This window comes from Anomaloglossus baeobatrachus, chromosome 2 (assembly GCF_048569485.1).
Source record: "Anomaloglossus baeobatrachus isolate aAnoBae1 chromosome 2, aAnoBae1.hap1, whole genome shotgun sequence".
Classification (NCBI taxonomy): Eukaryota; Metazoa; Chordata; class Amphibia; order Anura; family Aromobatidae; genus Anomaloglossus; species Anomaloglossus baeobatrachus.
Window position 1 is genome coordinate 229,611,142 of NC_134354.1, and position 20,861 is coordinate 229,632,002.

A 20,861-nucleotide genomic window follows, 5' to 3' on the forward strand; every position below is an offset into this window, starting at 1 on the left:
GAAACGGGCCTAAAAGTGAGAATATTGTTGCTACAGCAACATTTTGGGGGAAGTAACTGTGGATTCAAAATGCTTAATATACTCCTGAATAAAATCCTTGAGGGGTGCAGATTCCAAAATGGGGTCACTTGTGGGGGTTTTCTGACGTATAGGTACCCAAGGGGCCCTGCTAATGTGACATGGTGCGCGAAGTTTATTTCAAGTTTTCCAAAATTCAAATGGTGCTCCTTCCATTCCAAGCCCTCCCATTTATCCAAACAGAATGTGGAGAAGGAAATGACATCACAGGTTTTTTTTTCCAAAGGTCTGTGTTCAACCAATTTTATTAACACTGACAAGTCTTAAAAAACGCACCTAAAAAAACGCATGAAAAACGCATGTGTTTTCGATGCGTTTTTCTCAAAAAGCATTGTTTACAATTCTCCTCTCTGCCAGAGGGTGCGTTTTTTTCCGCGCTGAAAAAAAAGCAACGTGTGCACATAGCCTAAGGCTATGTGCGCACGTTGCGTACAGTTCACTGCAGAAATTTCTGCAGCGATCTGAAGAGCACATGTGCGCTTTAAATCGCTGCAGAAATGTCCGTAGTGAAAGCCGATTCCATGCGCTCTGCCTGCAGCTCCTGCCATAGACAGAGCAGGAGCTGCCAGCAAAGCGCACGGAAGAAGTGACATGTCACTTCTTTTTACGCAGCGCTTCGGCAGTAGCCGAAGCGCTGCGCTCTAAAACGCCACGTGCGCACGTCCCCTGCACAATCTCCATAGACTGTGCAGGGGACGCAGGACGCATGCAGTTACGCTGCGCTACAAAGCGCAGCGTAACTGCATGTATATACGCAACGTGCGCACATAGCCTATGACTTTAAACTGATATAGTACAGCTGAGCTCAGTCAGTGACCAGAGTACAGCATTGTGACGACTACATTACTAGTCTCTGAACACTACAGCGGTGTCAACGATGGTGAGCACCTTATCATTGTACTACTAGTGAAAGGCAACCTCCGCAGCCCTGCTCTGTGCAGTGACAGCAAGGCTGTGGCAGTGACTTCTTTTAGTAGTCAGAACAGTTCAGTAGCCTGGCATTAGTAGTACAGTGTCAGGCTGGCCAACATATGCTCACCGCTGCTGCATGGACCTCTTGTCGCCGCTCACCGCTGATCACTCCAAGTATCGGTGAGTAGTGACAAGGGAAAATAGTAGCTCCCCCCACAGCCCTCAGGGGACGTGCACAGTTCACAGCTGATAAGGCCACCAACCACAGTCTCCTGTGGCCTCGTGCTGGCATATTTGCATTGTGTTGTACACACACTAGCAAATACAAATGGCAGCCCTTAGTAACTGAATAAAGAAATACCAGCCCAACTGTCTGCTTTACCTTGGATGGTTATAAAAAAATATGGGGGCTCCCATGCTCTTGGTTAATATTATTTAAATAAGTATTTTTTCTTGTTAACCAGCCAAGGTAAAGCAGACAGCTGCAGGCTGCAGCTGTCTGTGTGCTGGTTATCAAAAATAAGGGTGACCCCCCAAGTCATTTTCATATGGGTTTCGGAATTCGGGTCAAGTCTGGGTCCTGCACCCAACTTTTAACGAACGTCTAGCCCAATCCAGCAAACCTGAACATCCATGGGTCCAATCATCCCTAGCCACAACTCAATGCAAATCTATTAGAGCCTTGTTCTAGCCTAGTTCTGGCTCTCATAGACTTGTATTGAGAGCCTTTGCTATAACTTCTGGACATTCAGAAGTTACTGTCACAAGATGGTGACGCCGGACCGAAGCGACGCTGAAAAAATGTGATAACATGTGAGTATAAAGCCTGCTTTACACCATACGATCCAGCATACGATATCGTATGCGATCGTACCCGTCCCCATCGTATGTGCGGCACGTTCAATTTGTTGAAGGTGTCGCACACACGAGTAACCCCTGTCACACGTACTTACCCGTCCATACGACCTCGTTGTGGGCGGCAAATGTCCACTTCCTGGAGTGGGAGAGACGTTCGGCGTCACATCGACGTCACGCGGCAGCCTGCCAATAGAAGCGGAGGGGCGGAGATGAGTGGGACGTAAACATCCCGCCCACCTCCTTCCTTCCGCATTGCCGGCGGGAGCCGCAGGACGTAGGTAAGATCTGTTCATCGTTCCCAGGGTGTCACACACTGCGATGTGTGCTACTCCGGGTACGATGAACAACCTGACGTTCAATTTTTAGGAAATGAACGACGTGAATGCGATGAATGTTTTACCGTTCAATCGCAATCGCATGTAGCTGTTACATGCTACAATGTAACTTACGATGCCGGATGTGCGTCACTTACGATGTGACCCCGCCGACACATCGTAAGATATATTGTAGAGTGTAAAGCGCCCTTAAGACTGAGGGCAGGGGACTTATGCTTAAAGCACCACTTCAGCGTGAAAAAATGCTGGTGTAGTGCTTCAACCTGAAAGTCTACACTTCAGTTTCATCTCAATTGTTTCATTTTAAAGCACCACTCCAGAGTATTGTTTTTTTTTTTTGTTTTTTTTTAAGTGCACTGCTGAATGGTGTTTTAAAAGGAATCTGTCAGCAGGTTTTTGCTACCTCATCTCAGAGCTGCATGATGTAGGTAAAGAAATCCTGAATATAACGATGTATCACTTAGATTACTGAGTGCAGCCGTTCTGACACAATTGTAAAAATATATCCCCACTTTTTGAGGCTTCTGCCATTGACTTAAATAAAAAACTGTATAGTTTCATGGTTACATGTTTTTGTGTTTCAGGTAATATAGCCTATACTTTCTAGGTTGTAAAAATGAAAGATATTAAAAGTAAACCTGTCACACTTTTTGGCATATGACTGCACCGTATACATTTGTGTATATGTGATTGCTGTATACACGAATATGTGTTACATACGCTAAACATGTGAATTGAATGTCTGAAAGACAAACGTTAGCAATGTAATTAACTGCATAGTTCTAGTGTCAACCTTGTGATTAGGGGGGAGGCTGTTGGCTTGTTTATGTATGGCGTCTGCCTGTGTTCTTCACGTCTGTATGTAATCTCATATCCTATGTAGAAGTGTATTTTTTTACTGCTACCAGACTAATTAATGATGAATAATTCAGTTGTGTATGCTTGTCAAGTTGCTGCTGAAGCATTACATGTCTACAAGAATGGTGGTGTTTCACCTTTTCCCACGTAGACATGTTGAGTATGGTGTCAGCGATGGTATCAAAGCAACTCATGCAGTCCTTGCCGAAAGTGTTGCCACTCTTGAAATAGTTCCAGAAAATGAAGTTATTTCCCAGGAAATTATTGCAATTACACATATTTTGTTATACACATGTTTATTTCCTTTTTGTGTATTGGAACACAAAAAATGCAGAAATAAGGCGAAGTGGACATAATTTAACACAAAGCCCCAAAAAAGGGCCTAACAAAATTGTTGGTACCTTTCCGAAATTATGGGTAAACAATTTTGTTTCAAGCATGTGATACTCGTTCAAACTCACATGTGGCAAGTAATAGGTTTGGGCAATATGAAAATTACACCTCAAACTAGGTAAAAAAGGAGAGAAGTTGACTCAATCTTTGCATTGTGTGTCTTTGTGTGCCACACTAAGCATGGTGAACAGCAATAAAAGAGAACTACTTGAGGACTTGAGAACAAAAATTGTTGAAAAATATCAACAATCTCAAGATTACAAGTCCATCTCTGAGATCTTCATGTTCCTATGTCCAAATTGAGCAACATAATCAAGAAGTTTACAATCCATGGCACTGTAGCTAATCTCCCTAGACGTGGACGGCTGAGAAAAATCTATGAACGGTTGCAACGTAGGATAGTTCGAATGGTGGATAATGAGCCCTATTCAAGTTCCAAAGGAAGTCAAGCTGTCCTGCAGGCTTAGGGTGCATCCGTGTCAGTTGAAACTATCCGTCGACATTTGAATGAAATGAAACGCTATGGCAGGGGACAAAGGAGGACACTGTTGACACAGAACCATAAAAAAGCTTGCAAAAATGTATGAGTAAGGCAAAATTCTTCTAGGAGAGCCTCTTGTGGACAGATGAGACCAAGATAGAACATTTTGATAAAGCACATCATTATACTGCTTGCTGAAAACAGAATGAGGCCTACAGAGAAAAGAACACAATACCTACAGTCAAATATGTTGAAGGTTCAAAAATGTCATGTGGTTGTTTTGCTACCTCTGTTACTCAGTGCATTGACTGTGTGCGAGGCATCATGAAATCTGAAGATTACCAAAGGATTTTGGGTTGCAATGTAGTGCCCAGTGTCAGACAGTTGGGTTTGCCTCCTAGGTCACGGGTCTTCCAACAGGATAATGACCCCAAACATACTTTAGGAAGCCCCCAGAAATGGATGGAAACAAAGTGCTGGAGAGTTCTGAAGTGGCAGCAATGAGTCCAGATCTAAATCTCATTGAAAACCAGTGGAGAGATCTTAAAATTACTGTTGAAGGCACCTTTCAAATATGAGAAACCTGGAGCATTGTGAATTACTTCATTTATCTTTTTCCAGACCAAAAATCCTTTAATTTAATGCATAGACGATCGGCACACCACTTTTTTTTCTGCATCACCAACTTATTCAGCATTTGTTATAATCATACAGTATCCATAGACCAAAAAAATATATCTAATGTGATGGTTTGCCGATTATATGAAGATCTTAGCACTTACAGAGATCAAATTCTGATTTAGGGATCCTTATACCAGTGTACTCCATGATAATGATGTGTGCCTTGGAGGCATCATATGACATCGGCCACTGCAACGCCATCATTTAGATTCTGTTTCGGTGATCATGCAGTGCCTTTGGGCGAATCATACACTATTAGCATCCTGCACCTGCTGTACCCTACAAATGCAATAGTAGCGACTAATATATTTGTATTAGACCATCTTTCAAATGTCCATCATCAGGCCTGGATTGACAATCTGCCTCACTGGGCAGATTCTTGGTGGGACGATCCAGGTTGGGCCACTCTTCATGCCACAGTTAAATTGTATATATACGGAGCTAAACATTAGCCCTAATATTCTTTCCTACCTTTGTTGGCATTAGAAGGTCATGTGTGAAATGTCCCAAAGGAAAAGTCACTTCTGTGGTGAGCACTTGGGGGAGTTGGTGAGCAGAAAGGACCATTCCCGCTGGTCCCACCACTTACCCCTGTTTAAGTCTGGAGTTTGCCTGCAGTGTAAGCAGCTGAATAAATTGTATACTTGGCCTTGAAAGACCAAGAAGAAGAAGAAAGAGGAGATCTAAAGAAAGGAACAGCTTAAGAGGGAAGCACCATATGGAAGCAAAAAATGGAATAGAAAGGAGACACTTATAGATGCAGAGGAGAGGTGAATAATAGTGGGTCCCATCTCAGCCAGGGAGCAGTTACTGCTCACATGTAACTAGAAACCCATGGGTAAAAATTGTATTATGGCTTTACCTATTGTGATAAATTGAGAAGGCTTAGTATGATATATGGTCTGAGCCTAGCTGATTAATGGGCTCATAGTTACCACATTGGAGTTGCTGGTGTGTTAGGGACTGTCCACGTTGTCTTCAGCTTTTATGTGACTGAGTCTGTCAGGGAAGTCTGTCAGGGGGTTTTGTACTATGCTCTTGTGTCCATCTGAGAATACCGACACCCTTAAGGTCCAGTTACACTAAGCAACTTACCAGCGATCCCAACAACGATAGGGATCGCTGGTAAGTTGCTAGGAGGTTGCTGGTGAGATGTCACACTGCGACGCTCCAGCGATCCCACCAGCAACCTGACCTGGCAGGGATCGCTGGAGCGTCGCTACACGAGTTGCTGGTGAGCTCACCAGCAACCAGTGACCAGCCCCCAGCCAGCAGCGCCGCGTGGAAGATGCTGCGCTTGGTAACTAAGGTAAATATCGGGTAACCAACCCGATATTTACCTTGGTTACCAGCGCACGGAGCTACACGTGCAGAGAACAGGGAGCAGCGCACACTGAGCGCTGGCTCCCTGCTCTCCTAGTTACAGCACACATCGGGTTAATTACCCGATGTGTACTGCAGCTAAATGTGCAGAGAGCAGGGAGCAGCGCACACTGCTTAGCGCTGGATCCCTGCTCTCCTAGCTACAGCACACATCGGGTTAATTACCCGATGTGTACTGCAGCTAAATGTGCACAGAGCAGGGAGCAGCGCACACTGCTTAGCGCTGGCTCCCTGCTCTCCTAGCTACAGCACACATCGGGTTAATTACCCGATGTGTACTGCAGCTAAATGTGCACAGAGCAGGGAGCAGCGCACACTGCTTAGCGCTGGCTCCCTGCTCTCCTAGCTACAGCACACATCGGGTTAATTAACCCAATGTGTCCTGCAGCTACATGTGCACAGAGCAGGAGCCGGCACTGACAGTGAGAGCGGCGGAGGCTGGTAACGAAGGTAAATATCGGGTAACCAAGGACAGGGCTTCTTGGTTACCCGATGTTTACTGTGGTTACCAGCCTCCGCAGAAGCCGGCTCCTGCTGCCTGCACATTTAGTTGCTGTCTCGCTGTCACACACAGCGATCTGTGCTTCACAGCAGGAGAGCAACAACTAAAAAATGGCCCAGGACATTCAGCAACAACCAACGACCTCACAGCAGGGGCCAGGTTGTTGCTGGATGTCACACACAGCAACATCACTAGCAACATCGCTGCTACGTCACAAAAGTTGTTCGTTAGCAGCGATGTTGCTAGCGATGTTGCTTAGTGTGACGGGGCCACACGGGGATCTACTGTGATCCTCGAATGACCCTTGGCTCACGCTGGCAGCACAGCAGGAGCCGAGTCTCACTGTGACTGAGGTTTGATCATGCGATTGGACCTCAGCTGCGGGGGGTGAGCCGGCTCTCAGGAGGTGCGGGCCGGCTCTGAGGAGGGGAGGGACGGCACTGCGGAGGGGAGGGAGGGATTTATCTCCCTCTTTCCTCTGTTGCCGGCTATTGCCATTCTTGTCCTGCACTCGCGGTACACCAGTGTACTGCGAGTGGAGAGTGATTTTTCTCTCGCCCCATAGACTTGAATGGGTGCGAGAGAAAGTCTCTCATTACAGTTGCAGCATGTTGCGATTGTTTTCTCGGTCCGATTAGGGCTGAGAAAATAATCGCTCATGTGCACTGACACATAGGCTAATATTGGTCTGAGTGGAATGCGATAAAACTTTGCATTCCACTCGCTCCAATTTTCATGCCGTGTGTCTTAAGCCTTAGGCTAAGTTCACATTTCCGTTTTGCATCAGTCACATGCGTCGCTTGACGCATGTGACTGATGCGCTGTACAACGGATGACAAAGAACAGAAATCTTTGTCGGACTCCGTTGTGTGCGGGGGGCGGGAGCGCGAGGAGGCGGAGTTCGGGGTGGGTGGAGCCGAGCAGGGCCGTGGCACTGAGGACAGTGCCGTGGGGACTGCAGGGCTTGGGACAGGTGAGTGTGTGTACATGCTGAGTGCGGGAGGGGGCGGAGCCGAGCGGGGAAGTGTCGGGCTCCCTGCACAGCCAGGGTAAATATCGGGTATAAGCAAAGCACTTTTTGCTTGGTTACCCGATATTTATCTTGGATACCAGCAGACACCGCTTAGCGCTGGCTCCCTGCACACGTAACCACTGTAAATATCGGGTAACTAACCAAAGCGCATTGCTTGGTTACCCGATGTGTATCCTGGTTACGGGTGCAGGGAGCCAGAGAGAGCATGCGCAGCAAAATCCTACGGATTGCGCTGCTCAAAAAACGTTTCAGGCTGCATTGCTCCCGCCCGGCGGTCAGTTAAAAAACGACTGACCGCGACGCAGCAGATGCAACGCAGGGTCATTAGTCGCAATCCGTCACTAATAGAAGTCTATGGGGAAAAACTGGATTCCTGCAAATTATTTTGCAGGATACCGTAGTTCCTCAAGGCGACGGATTGTGACTGATGCAAAACAATGGAAGTGTGAACCTAGCCTTAGAGAGGAGCACAGAGTCCAGAGGTGCATATTTCTGTATCATTATACTCAATTGCTCTGTTGGGGATTCTGCCTGAATACTGTTTTTTTAACCCCTTCACCCCCGGCCACTAAAACACCCTAATGACCGGGCCATTTTTTGCAATTCTGACCAGTGTCACTTTGACAGGTTATAACTCTGGGACGCTTCAACGGATCCTGGCGATTCTGAGATTGTTTTTTCGTGACATATTGTACTTCATGTCAGTGGTAAATTTAGGCCGATATTTTTTGCGTTTATTTGTGAAAATTTAGGAAATTTGGCGAAAATTTTGAAAATTTCGCAATTTTCAAACTTTGAAAATTTATGCCCATAAATCTGAGAAATATGTCACACAAAATAGTTACTAAATAACATTTCCCACTTGTCTACTTTACATCAGCGCAATTTTCGAAACAAATTTTTTTTTCGTTAGGAAGTTAGAAGGGGTCAAAGTTCATCAGCAATTTCTCATTTTTCCAACAAAATTTAGAAAATAATTTTTTTTAGGGACCACATCACATTTGAGGTGACTTTGAGAGACCGAGGTGACAGAAAATACCCAAAAGTGACCCCATTCTAAAAACTGCACCCCTCACTCTGCTCAAAACCACATCCAAAAAGTTTATTAACCCTTTAGGTGCTTCACAGGAACCAAAGCAATGTGGAAGGAAAAAATGAAAATTTTACTTTTTAACACAAAAATGTTACTTTAGCCATAAAATTTTCATTTTCACAAGGGAGAAAAGAGAAAGTGCACCCTACAATTTATTGTGCATTTTCTCCTGAGTACGCCGATACCCCATATGTGGTAAAAATCAATTGTTTGGGTGCACAGCGGAGCTCGGAAGGGAAGGAGCGCCATTTGAATTTTTGAACGCAAAATTAGCTGCACTCATTAGCGGACGCCATGTCGGGTTTGAAGACCCCCTGAGGTGCCTAAACAATGGAGCTCCCCCACAAGTGACCCCATTTTGGAAACTAGAGCCCACAAATATTTTTTCTAGATGTTTGATGAGCACTTTGAACACCTGGGGGCTTCACAGAAGTTTATAACGTTGAGCCGTGAAAAGAAAAAAATTTTTTTTTACCACAAAACTGTTGCTTCAACTAGGTAGCTTTTTTTTTCACAAGGGTATTGGGAAAAAATGCAACATAAAATATATTGTCCATTTTCTCCTGAGTACGCAGATACCTCATATGTGGTGGAAATCAAATGTTTGGACACACGGCAGTGCTCGGAATGCAAGGAGCGCCATTTGAATTTTTGAACGCAAAATTAGCTGCACTAATTAGCGGACGCCATGTCGGGTTTGAAGACCCCCTGAGGTGCCTAAACAATGGAGCTCCCCCACAAGTGACCCCATTTTGGAAACTAGAGCCCTCAAATATTTTTTCTAGATGTTTGATGAGCACTTTGAACACCTGGGGGCTTCACAGAAGTTTATAACGTTGAGCCGTGAAAAGAAAAATTTTTTTTTTTACCACAAAACTGTTGCTTCAACTAGGTAGCTTTTTTTTTCACAAGGGTATCGGGAAAAAATGCAACATAAAATGTATTGTCCATTTTCTCCTGAGTACGCAGATACCTCATATGTGGTGGAAATCAAATGTTTGGACACACGGCAGTGCTCGGAAGGCAAGGAGCGCCATTTAAATGCAAAATTAGCTGCACTCATTAGCGGACGCCATGTCAGGTTTGAAGACCCCCTGAGGTGCCTAAACAATGGAGCTCCCCCACAAGTGACCCCATTTTGGAAACTAGAGCCCTCAAATAATTTTTCTAGATGTTTGGTGAGCACTTTGAACACCTGGGGGCTTCACAGAAGTTTATAGCGTTGAGCCGTGAAAAGAAAAAAATTTTTTTTTACCACAAAACGGTTGCTTCAATTAGGTAGCTTTTTTTTTCACAAGGGTAACAGGAAAAAATGCACCATAAAATGTATTGTGCATTTTCTCCTGAGTACGCAGATACATCATATGTGGTGGAAAGTAATTGTTTGGGCGCATGGCGGGGCTCAGAAGAGAAGGAGCGCCATTTGACAGCAAAATTGGTTGGAATCATTAGCGGACGCCATGTCACGTTTGGAGACCCCCTATGGTGCCTAAACAGTGGAGCTCCCCCACAAGTGACACCATTTTGGAAACTAGAGCCCTCAAATAATTTTTCTAGATGTTTGGTGAGCACTTGGAACACCTGGGGGCTTCACAGAAGTTTATAGCGTTGAGCCGTGAAAAGAAAAATTTTTTTTTTACCACAAAACGGTTGCTTCAACTAGGTAGCTTTTTTTTTCACAAAGGTAACAGGAAAAAATGCACCATAAAATGTATTGTGCATTTTCTCCTGAGTACGCAGATACCTCATATGTGGTGGAAAGTAATTGTTTGGGCGCATGGCGGGGCTCAGAAGAGAAGGAGCGCCATTTGACTTTTCAAACGCACAGACGCAGTGCACTGATCGGCCGCTGCAGGACGCACGGTCGGATGCGATAAAAAAAGCGTCGGGGATACGTAAAAAAAAAAGTCACGCCAAAAATTGACCATGGATGCAGATATGTTATGTGCATCCCTGATCAGCGCTCGGCGGGACGCACAGACGGATGCCATACAAAAATTGTCGCGAATACGGAAAAAAGTCACGCCAAAAATTGAGCAGGGATGCCGATCCGTTATCTGCATCCCTGATCAGCGCTCGGCGGGACGCACGGACGGATGCGATACAAAAAGCGTCGCGAATACGGAAAAAAGTCACGCCAAAAATTGAGCAGGGATGCCGATCCGTTATCTGCATCCCTGATCAGCGCTCGGCGGGACGCACGGTCGGACGCGATACAAAAAGCGTCGCGAATACGGAAAAAAGTCACGCCAAAAATTGAGCAGGGATGCCGATCCGTTATCTGCATCCCTGATCAGCGCTCGGCGGGACGCACGGACGGACGCGATACAAAAAGCGTCGCGAATACGGAAAAAAGTCATGCCAAAAACTGACCACGGATGCAGATCCGTTATCTGCATCCCTGATCAGCGCTTGGCGGGACGCACGGACAGATGAAGTGTAAAAATGGACAGGATACAAGAAAAAAAAAAAAAAAAAAAGTTATACTCACAGTACCAAGAGGATCACTGACCAGAAGAGTTGCAGAGGAACAAGAAGGCAGTGAGATAGACAGCTTTACACCAGCAGCAGGCAGGACGTTGGACAGATCAGCAGAAGGACCCAGCGATGGAGGCAGATGTGATCGGGCCAGTGAAGACCTCGGACGACCCGTGAAGGCAGGTAAGAGGACGTCGGGGGGGGGGCAGGGGAGAGGGGGGGGCAGAGGGGGGGCAGATGGGGGGGGTTAGAGGGAGAGCAGAGGGGGCGGAGAAGCAAAGGCAGAAGGAAGGAACCTTGGAAGCAGAATAGAGATGACAGAGGAGGCAGGCAGATCGCGTGGGGAGCAGATCGGGATGCCGGGGGGCAGATCGGGGCGTAGGGGGGCAGATCGGGGCGTAGGGGGGCAGATCTGGGGGGGCACGGGCAGGGGCCTTCACGGGAGCGCGCAGGGGCCTTCACGGGAGCGCGCAGGGGCCATCGCCGGAGCGCAATACTTACCTTTGGAGCTGGCGCGGTGACAGCAGAGGCGGCGTCTGCGGCGGCAGCAGCGGTGGCGTGGTACCAAAAGTACCAGCCACTCCACGCTGCAGCCATGTTGGGGGAGGGTCCCCAGAGCAGTACAGGCCTGGGGAGGGCGGCCACCGGCAGATCAGACCGCCCCACTGCACACTGATTGGAGCGATTGCGCGTCATAGCACGATCGCTCCAATCAGTGCTGCAGGGGCTGGGGGCGGCATGTTTGAGGTCCACCTATGATATGCTGCAGCAGCTGCGGCATCTCATAGCTGGATCTCACAGGATCGCACTAATTCGGGCATTATTTTTGCCGAAATTAGTGCGATCGATGTGGTTGGCGGTTCAGATTTGAACAGCCAATCACATCGATCGTCGATAGGGGGTGGCGATGCCACCCCCCCTGGGGTCAAGCAAAGGTCCCCTGCTGTAAGAAACAGCAGGGGACATCATTTGAAAGCCGTTGCTATGGCCACGGCAATCAAATGAAGTTTAGGCAGTAAAATTACGTCCTTGGTCGTTAAGTCACGTTAAAATAGGACGTAATTTTACTGCCCGCGGTCGTGAAGGGGTTAAATAACCTAGGGGCTGAATGAAATGTGCACCGTCCCTTGGCTTCAAAAATGATCCATAGGTATTATTAGAATATGAGTGAGATGTGTATGGTTTGTGTGCAGAATGTATGACATGTCAGTATACTAAATCTGCGCAGCGTGTACAGTATATCACAAAAGTGAGTACATCCCTCACATTTTTCTAATTTTTTTTATTCTATCTTTTTATGGGATGATACTGAAGATATGACACTGATACAATGTAGTCAGTTACAGCTTATATGAGAGTTTAATTTGGTGTGCCTGCTACATAACTCAGCACAAAGCAATTAATATCTAAACCACTGGCAATAGAAGTTAGTACACCTTTAAGTGGAAATGGTCAAATTGTACCCAAAGTGTCAATATTTTATGTGGCCACCATTATTTTCAAGCATTGTTTTAACTCTCTTGGACATGGAGTTCACTAGATCTTTACAGGAGCCCCTGGAGTCCTCTTCCATCCTCCATGACAACATCTTGGAGCTGGTGGATGTTAGAGACCTTGTTTTTCTTCACCTTCTGTTTGAGGCGGCCCCACAGTTGCTCATTAGGGTTTACGTCTAGAAACATGCTTGTCCAGTCCAGCACCTTTATCCTCGGTTTCTTTAGTAAGGCAGTGGTCATCTTGGAGGTGTTTGAGGTTGTTATCATGTTGGAATACTGCCATGTGGCCCAGTTTCCTAAGGGAGGGGATAATGCTCTGCCTCTGTATGTCACAGTACATGTTGGTATTCATGTTGGTTTTGTAAGCTTTCTTGTGCATCATCTTTAGAACAGACTTCCTTCTGGGAGGACAACCATGCAGACCAGTTTGATTCAGTGTGCGGCATATGGTCTGAGCACTGACAGGCAGACCCCCCACCCCCAGACCTTTTATCCTCTGCAGTATTGCAGTGGCAGCACTCATAGGTCTATTTGGATATTACGCTGAGCATGTGCTCTCAACTTCTTTGGTCCACCATTGCGAGGCCTGTACTGAATGGAATCTGTCTTATTAAACTGCTGTATGGTCATGGCCTCTGTGCTGCAGCTCAGTCTCAGGGTGTTGGCAATCCTATAGCCTAGGTCATCTTTATGTAGAGCAACAATTCTTTTTTTCACATACTCAGAGAATTCTTTACCATGAGGTGCCATATTGCACTTCCAGTGACCAGTATGAGAGAAGTGTGAGCGATAACGCCAAATTTACCACATCTACTCCATATTCACACTTGAGAGCTTGTAACACTGAGTCACATGACACCGGGGAGGGAAAATGTCTGCGTGGGCACAGTTTGTCCAGTTTCACTTTGGGGTGTACTCACTTTTTGTTGCCAGCGGTTTAGACATTAATGGCTGTGTGTTGAGTTATTTAGAGGACACCAAATTTACAGTTATACAAGATGAACACTGACACTGTACATTGTATCAAAGTGTCACATCTGCAGTGTTGTCCCATGAAAAGATATGATAAAAATTTACAAAAATGTGAGGGGTGCCCTCACTTTGGAGATATACTGTATATAATTATTCTGTGACGCAAGTGCTACCTCTATCTGCCACTTCTTTGTGTAAATTTGTTCAACATGTGGCTAAAGGGTGAGTGACGTGTTTAACACGTATCTAATGTGTGAGTGACATGTGTCTAATGTGTATACAGATGGGTGAGGGGTAAGGCAGGTAAAGAAATCCTTTGGGTATAGTCATTTTAGTGACCGAAATGAAAAGTGAAAGTTTTGATCTGTTACATGCTGCAGTGGGAAATGTCAGGGAGTGTTCCTTCCATGTGAAGGGTCCTGGGCTCTTTACACTGGATCCTCCCCTTCCCTCTGTTCCTGAGTGACGGCTCTAGCTGTTGTCTGAACTGACATTACAGCCATCATACAGAGGGAATGCTAAAGATTTCTAAATGGGAATCTGAGGACAGACCCAACTAATTTAAGTGATCAATCCATTGGCATCCGATTACTTGGATCTCCCTGATTACTACAATTGATAGGCATGTGGATGCTGGACATATCCTTGTAACAGTATTTGTTTTTAAACTATAAGAATTTGTTCCATCAGTCTTGACATTTATTTTACATCTCTTTAATCATTCATTTTATTTAAAGGGTTTTTCCACAGCTACATATTTTACTGATGGATCAATGGTGGTCCTAAAATAGAAGAAAAAACACTCACCAACTAGATGACTGCTTCTCTTTCCTTTCACGGTTTGTGTTCAAACCTTATAGTCTCCTTGCTTACTCTTCCAGTTGGGGATGTCACATCTGAGCCAGAAGATCTCATTTTCAGCTTATTTTGAACATCACTGCTGCAGCCAATCAGTTTCTATTGATTGGCTGCAGTATTCAAGAGGCATCCCTTGCCTTAAGAGGGATGTCATGTGATTGCTTAGTCTAGTGTTTAGTGGTCACATGCCTTCTGCCAACTGAAAGAGGAAGCAAAGTAAGAAAAAATGTCCACAAGGATGGACAACTTAAATGAGTCCTTTAATTGTTAAAAAACAGTATTTAATTTGGAGAATGAGCACCGGTCCTTGAGTTTTTTTTGTATGAGAAATATGGAGTACAGCATTCTCTGGGCACTGCTGCTTTTTTATTCATTCCATAGACAATATCTCCACCTGGTGGTTAAAAGTAGATACTACATTTATAATGTTACATACTTCAGCAGAGAGGATACTGTTGTCTCTGTGCTAATCCAGCGTTGGTGACCTGCCAGTCAATTCCCATGAGCCTACAGTGGGGATTAAAGGTTCCCGAGCTGGGTGACTATCTACGAGGAGGAGACAGAATTGTTGTGTGACTCTATATAGGAAGGTGACGGAGACAGAGCACAGTCCCCTCATTGTGGAGAAGCAGAGGCTGTCACTAATGATTACTTGTGGACCCAGCATTGGTTCAGGAGCTACCTAAGCATGGTGCACATACTGGTACGTTTTACCATTATAACTGCAGCCTAACTATGGAGATAAGCAATGCTTTTAGTCTCCTGTAGTAGAGATGTGGCATGGATCTTGTCTGAGATGTCATAGATTGCTGTTGTGTGCCTGAGACAACCTGAGTGAGGTCAGTGGCAGCTCTGCACCGTTGTTACATGGTGGTTGTTGACATTCAGTCCTGTGGGCCACAAGAGTACGATGTTATAGCTGCATATCAAAATGTGTGACGTTCTGTGTCATCACCCCATGCTGTCCTCTGTTATTGGTCATATACAAAGATATTCCCCTAATACAGAGGAGTAGGAAACAGTCATACTAGTTGTGGGTGCATGTATTTAAAAATTATCATTTTATTTATCCACATAAAGATTAAAGGAAGCCCGTCGCATTATACTTGCAGTCCGAGCTGTGTCAGCATGGTATAGAGAAGGAGAAGCTGAGCAGAATAGGTTTGCTGGAAAAGATTCAGTAGAACTTGTTTGTAGGCATATGACTCAAGTGAGCTGTCTTACTAGTGATTGACATACATCTATGCATGCATAGTAATACAGGGAAGACTATCGATCACTGAATAAGACCTCCCACTGGAGTCATATACAAAAAGCCAGGTATTTCCCTCAAAGATGTATCCTGTTCAAAATCTGATCATCTGCTCCTGTTCTATAATATCCTTCCTGCAGATGAGTAACATTTTCAACAAGACAGGTTCATTTTAACTGTCATTAAAGAACTTTCCCACTAACTTAAATGTGTGTGTGTGTGTGTGTGTGTATACAGTGTATATATAATATATATAATATATATATAAACTGTGTATATATAATAATATATATATATATTATGTATATATATTATATATATATATATATATATTATATATACTGTATACACATACATATACACATATATATTATATGGTGGTGGAGTGTTTTAGAATACTCACCTACTGCTGGTCTCTCCAGTGTGCAGCGCCGTTCTTTTGTGCTTTTTTGAGATGTCTCCTCCATTCCAACTAACCGGATCACGATGCGTGAGCCCGGAAGTCTTTTTTACAATAAAAACCCTATGGTGCCTTGTTCTAACGATCCATAGGCTTACATTGTAAAAGCCACTTCGGGTCACGGAGAGTGCAGCGTGACATGGACAGTCTGCAGAGGTGTGATGTCACAGAGAACCAGAGAGAGCAGCGGTAGGTGAGTATATTAGTGACTAAAAAACTTAGTGGAAATAGTTCTTTAAGTACCTTAGGTGACGCCTGGATTGCATGCTCATGTGTTACCATAGAGCATCACAACATATCTATGATTGCCAGTAGAAACATTTTAGACATTGAGATGTGGGACTAAAAATAAAACTGCATTTAAACATATTGGATTTATGACCATGCCACTGAAGAAATACAAATAATGGCATTTGTGACTTTATGATTCAAATAAATCTTTCATAATTTAAAAGTTATTTAAAGATTAGTAATAATATTTGTCTACTTGTACAGTCAAGGCCAAAAGTTTTGAGACTGGCTCAAGGTTTAGTTTTCACAGAGTTTGCTGCTTCAGTTTTTAGAGTGGCAATTTACAATAACTGTAGATTGTTATAAAAAATGATTAGATGCATTGCAAAAAAGTACAAAGTCACTGCTTCTCATGAAAATTAACTTAATCACAAAACCCCAGATTTCTATTAATTTTCAGTCCACAAAATGAACTAATTACATCATGACTGTGATTTCATTAGCTCAGGAGAAAGTGTTAAACAGGACAAGGCAACTGATATCCTTTTGTCATGCTGGTGAGTTAGAAAAAACAGAATAGTTGTTTTAAAACCATGTTACCTCCATGGAAACATGCATTAAGAGTTTTACAGGCAAGGATATGGCTTCTTGTGAGATTGCCCCTAATTCATTCTTTAAGGCTGCTTTACACGCAAATCGCTGCCCGTGGTGTACAAAATCGCTAGTACCCATCACACATACTTACCTTTCTAGCGATGTCGCTGTGGCCGGCAAACAGCCTCTTTTCTAAGGGGGGCGGTTCGTGCGGCGTCACAGCGACGTCACACGGCAGGTGTCCAATAGAAGCGGAGGGGCGAAGAGCAGCCGCATGAAAGTCACGCCCAGCTCGTTGCCGGAGGACGCAGGTGCGGTGTTGTTCGTCGTTCTTGGGGTGTCACACGTAGCGATGTGTGCTGCCTCAGGAACGACGAACAACCTGCATCCAAAATCAGCAACGACATTTGGGAAATAGAAAACGTGTCAACAATCAACGATTTGATGAGTATTTTGCATCGTTAGCGGTCGCTCGTACGTGTCACACGCAACGACATCGCTAACGAGCCCGGGCGTGCGTCACGAATTCCATGACCCCAACGACATCTCGTTAGCGATGTCTTTGCGTGTAAAGCCCCCTTTAAAGGGAACCTGTCACCAGATTTTTCCCTATTAAACTAAAAGAATCACCTTCTGCAGCCCCTGGGCTGCATTCTATGAAGGTGCACCTTGGCGCTGACTCCCCTTCCAGACCCCAAAAATAACTTTATAAAAGCTCCCCGTTAGGTATGTTAATTACCTGTGTTGGCCAGATAGGCGGGCTCATTTTCTGCTCCTGTCCCCCCTCCTGCCGCTGATCGCCATCCTCCTTTCTTGATTTACGTGATGACGCCCTCCATCATCATCCTCGTTGCATTTTCAAATCTCGCGCCTGTGCAGACGCAGTTCGCTCTGCCTGCATATCGCGGGCAGAGCAGAAAACATAGCTGCCCTCACTGGCGCCGGTGAGCTAAATGCGCGGGCGCGAGATTATGGTCGGCGCTGTGCATGACCTCACCAGCGTCATCCTCGTACCCGATCATAATCTCACGCCTGCGCATTAAGCTCACCGACGCGAGGGCAGCTATGTTTTCTGCTCTGCCCGTGATACGCAGGCAGAGCGAACTGCGTCTGCGTAAGCCGACAGAACTGCACAGGCGCGAGATTTGAAAATGCAACGAGGATGATGACGGCAGCGTCATCATGTCAATCAAGAAAGGAGTACGGCGATCAGCGGCAGGAGGGGGGACAGGAGCAGAAAATGAGCCCGCCCATCTGGCCAACACAGGTAATTAGCATACCTAACGGCCAGGTTTTATAAAGTTATTTTTGGGGTCTGGAAGGGGGAGTCAGGGCCAAGGTGCACCTTCATAGAATGCAGCCCAGGAGCTGCGGAAGTTGTTTTAGTTTAATAGGGAAAATCTGGTGAGAGGTTCCCTTTTAAGAACATTAAAATAAAGAGAGACATTCACTTGCTATGAAGAAGACATTGGGGCACCCAAGAAAGACTTGCAAGTGCCATGATAGTCTCCTAAAGAGGGTTCATCTACGGGATCTGTTTAACACCAGTGCAGAGCTTGCTCAGTAATGGCAGCAGACTGGATTCTGCACACAGGGAGCCAGCAAACTTTTGAAGGCTTCCCTGGTGTCCAGAAGGGCTGCAAAGAAGCCATTTCTCTCCAAATAAACCATGAAGGACATACTACCATTCTGCAGGAAATGCAAGGTTTGGACTTCAGAGGATTGGGGTAAAAGTTATTTTTTTTTCTGATGAAGCACCCTTCAGACTGTGAGACATCTGGAAGATTGATTGTTCAGAGTAGTAAAAGTGAGCACCATCATGAGTCATGTGTCATGCCAACAATGAAGCATTCGGGATGCTTTAGGGTTGGCATGGCACATGACTCATAATAGCATCCAGAAACCATTCATGTTTGGGTTGCTTTTCATTCAAGGAGGTGGGCTTACTCACAATTTTACCTAAGAACAATGCTGATGAGCAAAACATTGACATTTTAAGACCAAAGCCAGGAAACTCCCCAGATGCCAATACCCTTCTGAACCTGTGGTCAATCCTCTAAAAGCGGGTGAAGCTGTTTTTTTTTTTGTGTAAATTCTTTGTTCAGTACAAACACCGAACACAGGACCTCGGGTTCGCTGATCTCTACTTATGAAATGCTTATAATTGGATTTCAGTAACCATAGAAACATCAGACTAAAAGATCTAAAAACACTGAAGCAGAAACCTTTATGAAAACCAAAATTTGAGTCCGTCTCAAAGCTTTTGGCCATGACTGTACTTTTCTTAACTTTTTCCAATTTTGCCTTTGTTTAGTTAGGCTTTTGATTAAGAGAAAATATATCGTGTATTGTAGAGCAATGCTACAATTTGGCATCTGCTCCCAAGAGGCATGTGCCTCATCCTTGTTATAAGAATTGTATTTTCCATATTCCTAATACAATATTGTCACCCCGAAATATTAAACTTCAACTAAACACACACAAATATTTTAATTTAATATACTTAAAGAGGATCTGTTATTTGCTCCAAAAAATTGAGCTATACTCATATACCTTGTAAAAATCCCTAATCTCTTGGATTCTGCTTCTTATTTCCATTTTGCATTGTGTCACTCTATTGCAGAGATATTTACATTTATGTTTTCTGCAACGCAGTATGTGAAATCTCTGCTTGCAGGCAGCTGGATGTTTCTTCAGTCGTTTTTGAGGAGTGCGCTTCCTGCCCTCCCTTTCAGATGCTGCCAATCACAGCTCAGCAGTGTCTGAGTCTGAAAAACTGTTAGATTATGACCTCTTGCCCATACCATCCAGTGTTCCTTCTGAATCACCGAAAAACTGTCACGATGTGACATAGGAAAGCGAGGGACAGGGGCTCCTATGCTATCCCTCATGCTAGGGGTCCCTAGTCTCTTCCTAACCTCAGGGTTACCTCTAATAGTAGAGATTCCCGAGTCCCATGCCTGGCTAAGCTCCTGACCAGAACTGATCTGATTCCCCCCTGCCACCAGGGAAGGCAGGAGAGATGGAAACACAGATTAGGACAGACAGGAGAAAACCAAAACTCTGTCACAGTGCAAACACACAGGAACTAACAATGACAAAATCAGGAGAAAAGCAAGAGCAGGAAGATAGTGGCAAAAAGACAACAATGGTGAACTCCACAACCACACACATCAACAAGTACTACAACCAACAGTAAAGCCTAGGTCACACGTAGCGACGCAGCAGCGATCATGACGTCGATCTGACCTTATCAAGATCGCTGCTGCGTCGTTACATGGTCGCTGGTGAGCTGTCAAACAGGCAGATCTCACCAGCAACCAGTGACCAGCCCCCAGCCAGCAGCGACGCATGGAAGCGATGTTGCGCTTGGTAACTAAGGTAAATATCGGGTAACCAAGCAAAGTGCTTCGCCTGGTTACCCGATATTTACCTTGGTTATCAGCGCACACCGCTTAGCGCTGGCTCCCTGCACTCATAGCCAGAGTACACATCGGGTTAATAAGCAAACCGCTTTGCTTATAGTTACCCGATGTGTACCTTGTCTACGTGTGCAGGCAGCAGGCTTCAAGAAGCTGCGGACGCTGGTAACGAAGGTAAATATCGGGTAACCAAGCCTTTGCTTGGTTACCCGATATTTACCTTGGTTACCAGCGTCCGCAGAAGCCGGCTCCCTGCACATTTGGTTGTTGCTCTGTCACTGTCACACACAGCGATGTGCGCTTCACAGCGGGAGAGCAACGACCAAAAAATGGTCCAGGACATTCAGCAACAACCGGCGACCTCACAGCAGGGGCCAGGTCGTTGCTGGATGTCACACACAGCGACATCGCTAGCAAGGTCGCTGCTACGTAACAGAAAATGGTGACCTAGCAGCGTCGTCGTCGTCGCTGTCGTTGTGTGTGACATGACC

General features: G+C 45.2%; 1 protein-coding gene across 2 annotated transcripts in view; it reads left to right on the forward strand.

Moving 5' to 3' along the window:
• TMCC2 (transmembrane and coiled-coil domain family 2) overlaps nt 1-20,861 on the forward strand; it is a 100,292-nt gene that overhangs the window by 32,342 nt on the left and 47,089 nt on the right. Inside the window, exon 1 of one of the 2 annotated variants that reach the window (XM_075335686.1) lies at nt 14,967-15,114. The exons of the other annotated variant lie outside the window; for it this stretch is intronic. Within the exon in view, the coding sequence (XP_075191801.1) occupies nt 15,100-15,114 (15 nt within the window). The 5' untranslated portion in view covers nt 14,967-15,099. Of the gene's footprint in view, nt 1-14,966; nt 15,115-20,861 lie in introns of those variants that run through there. 2 annotated transcript variants of the gene reach the window in all.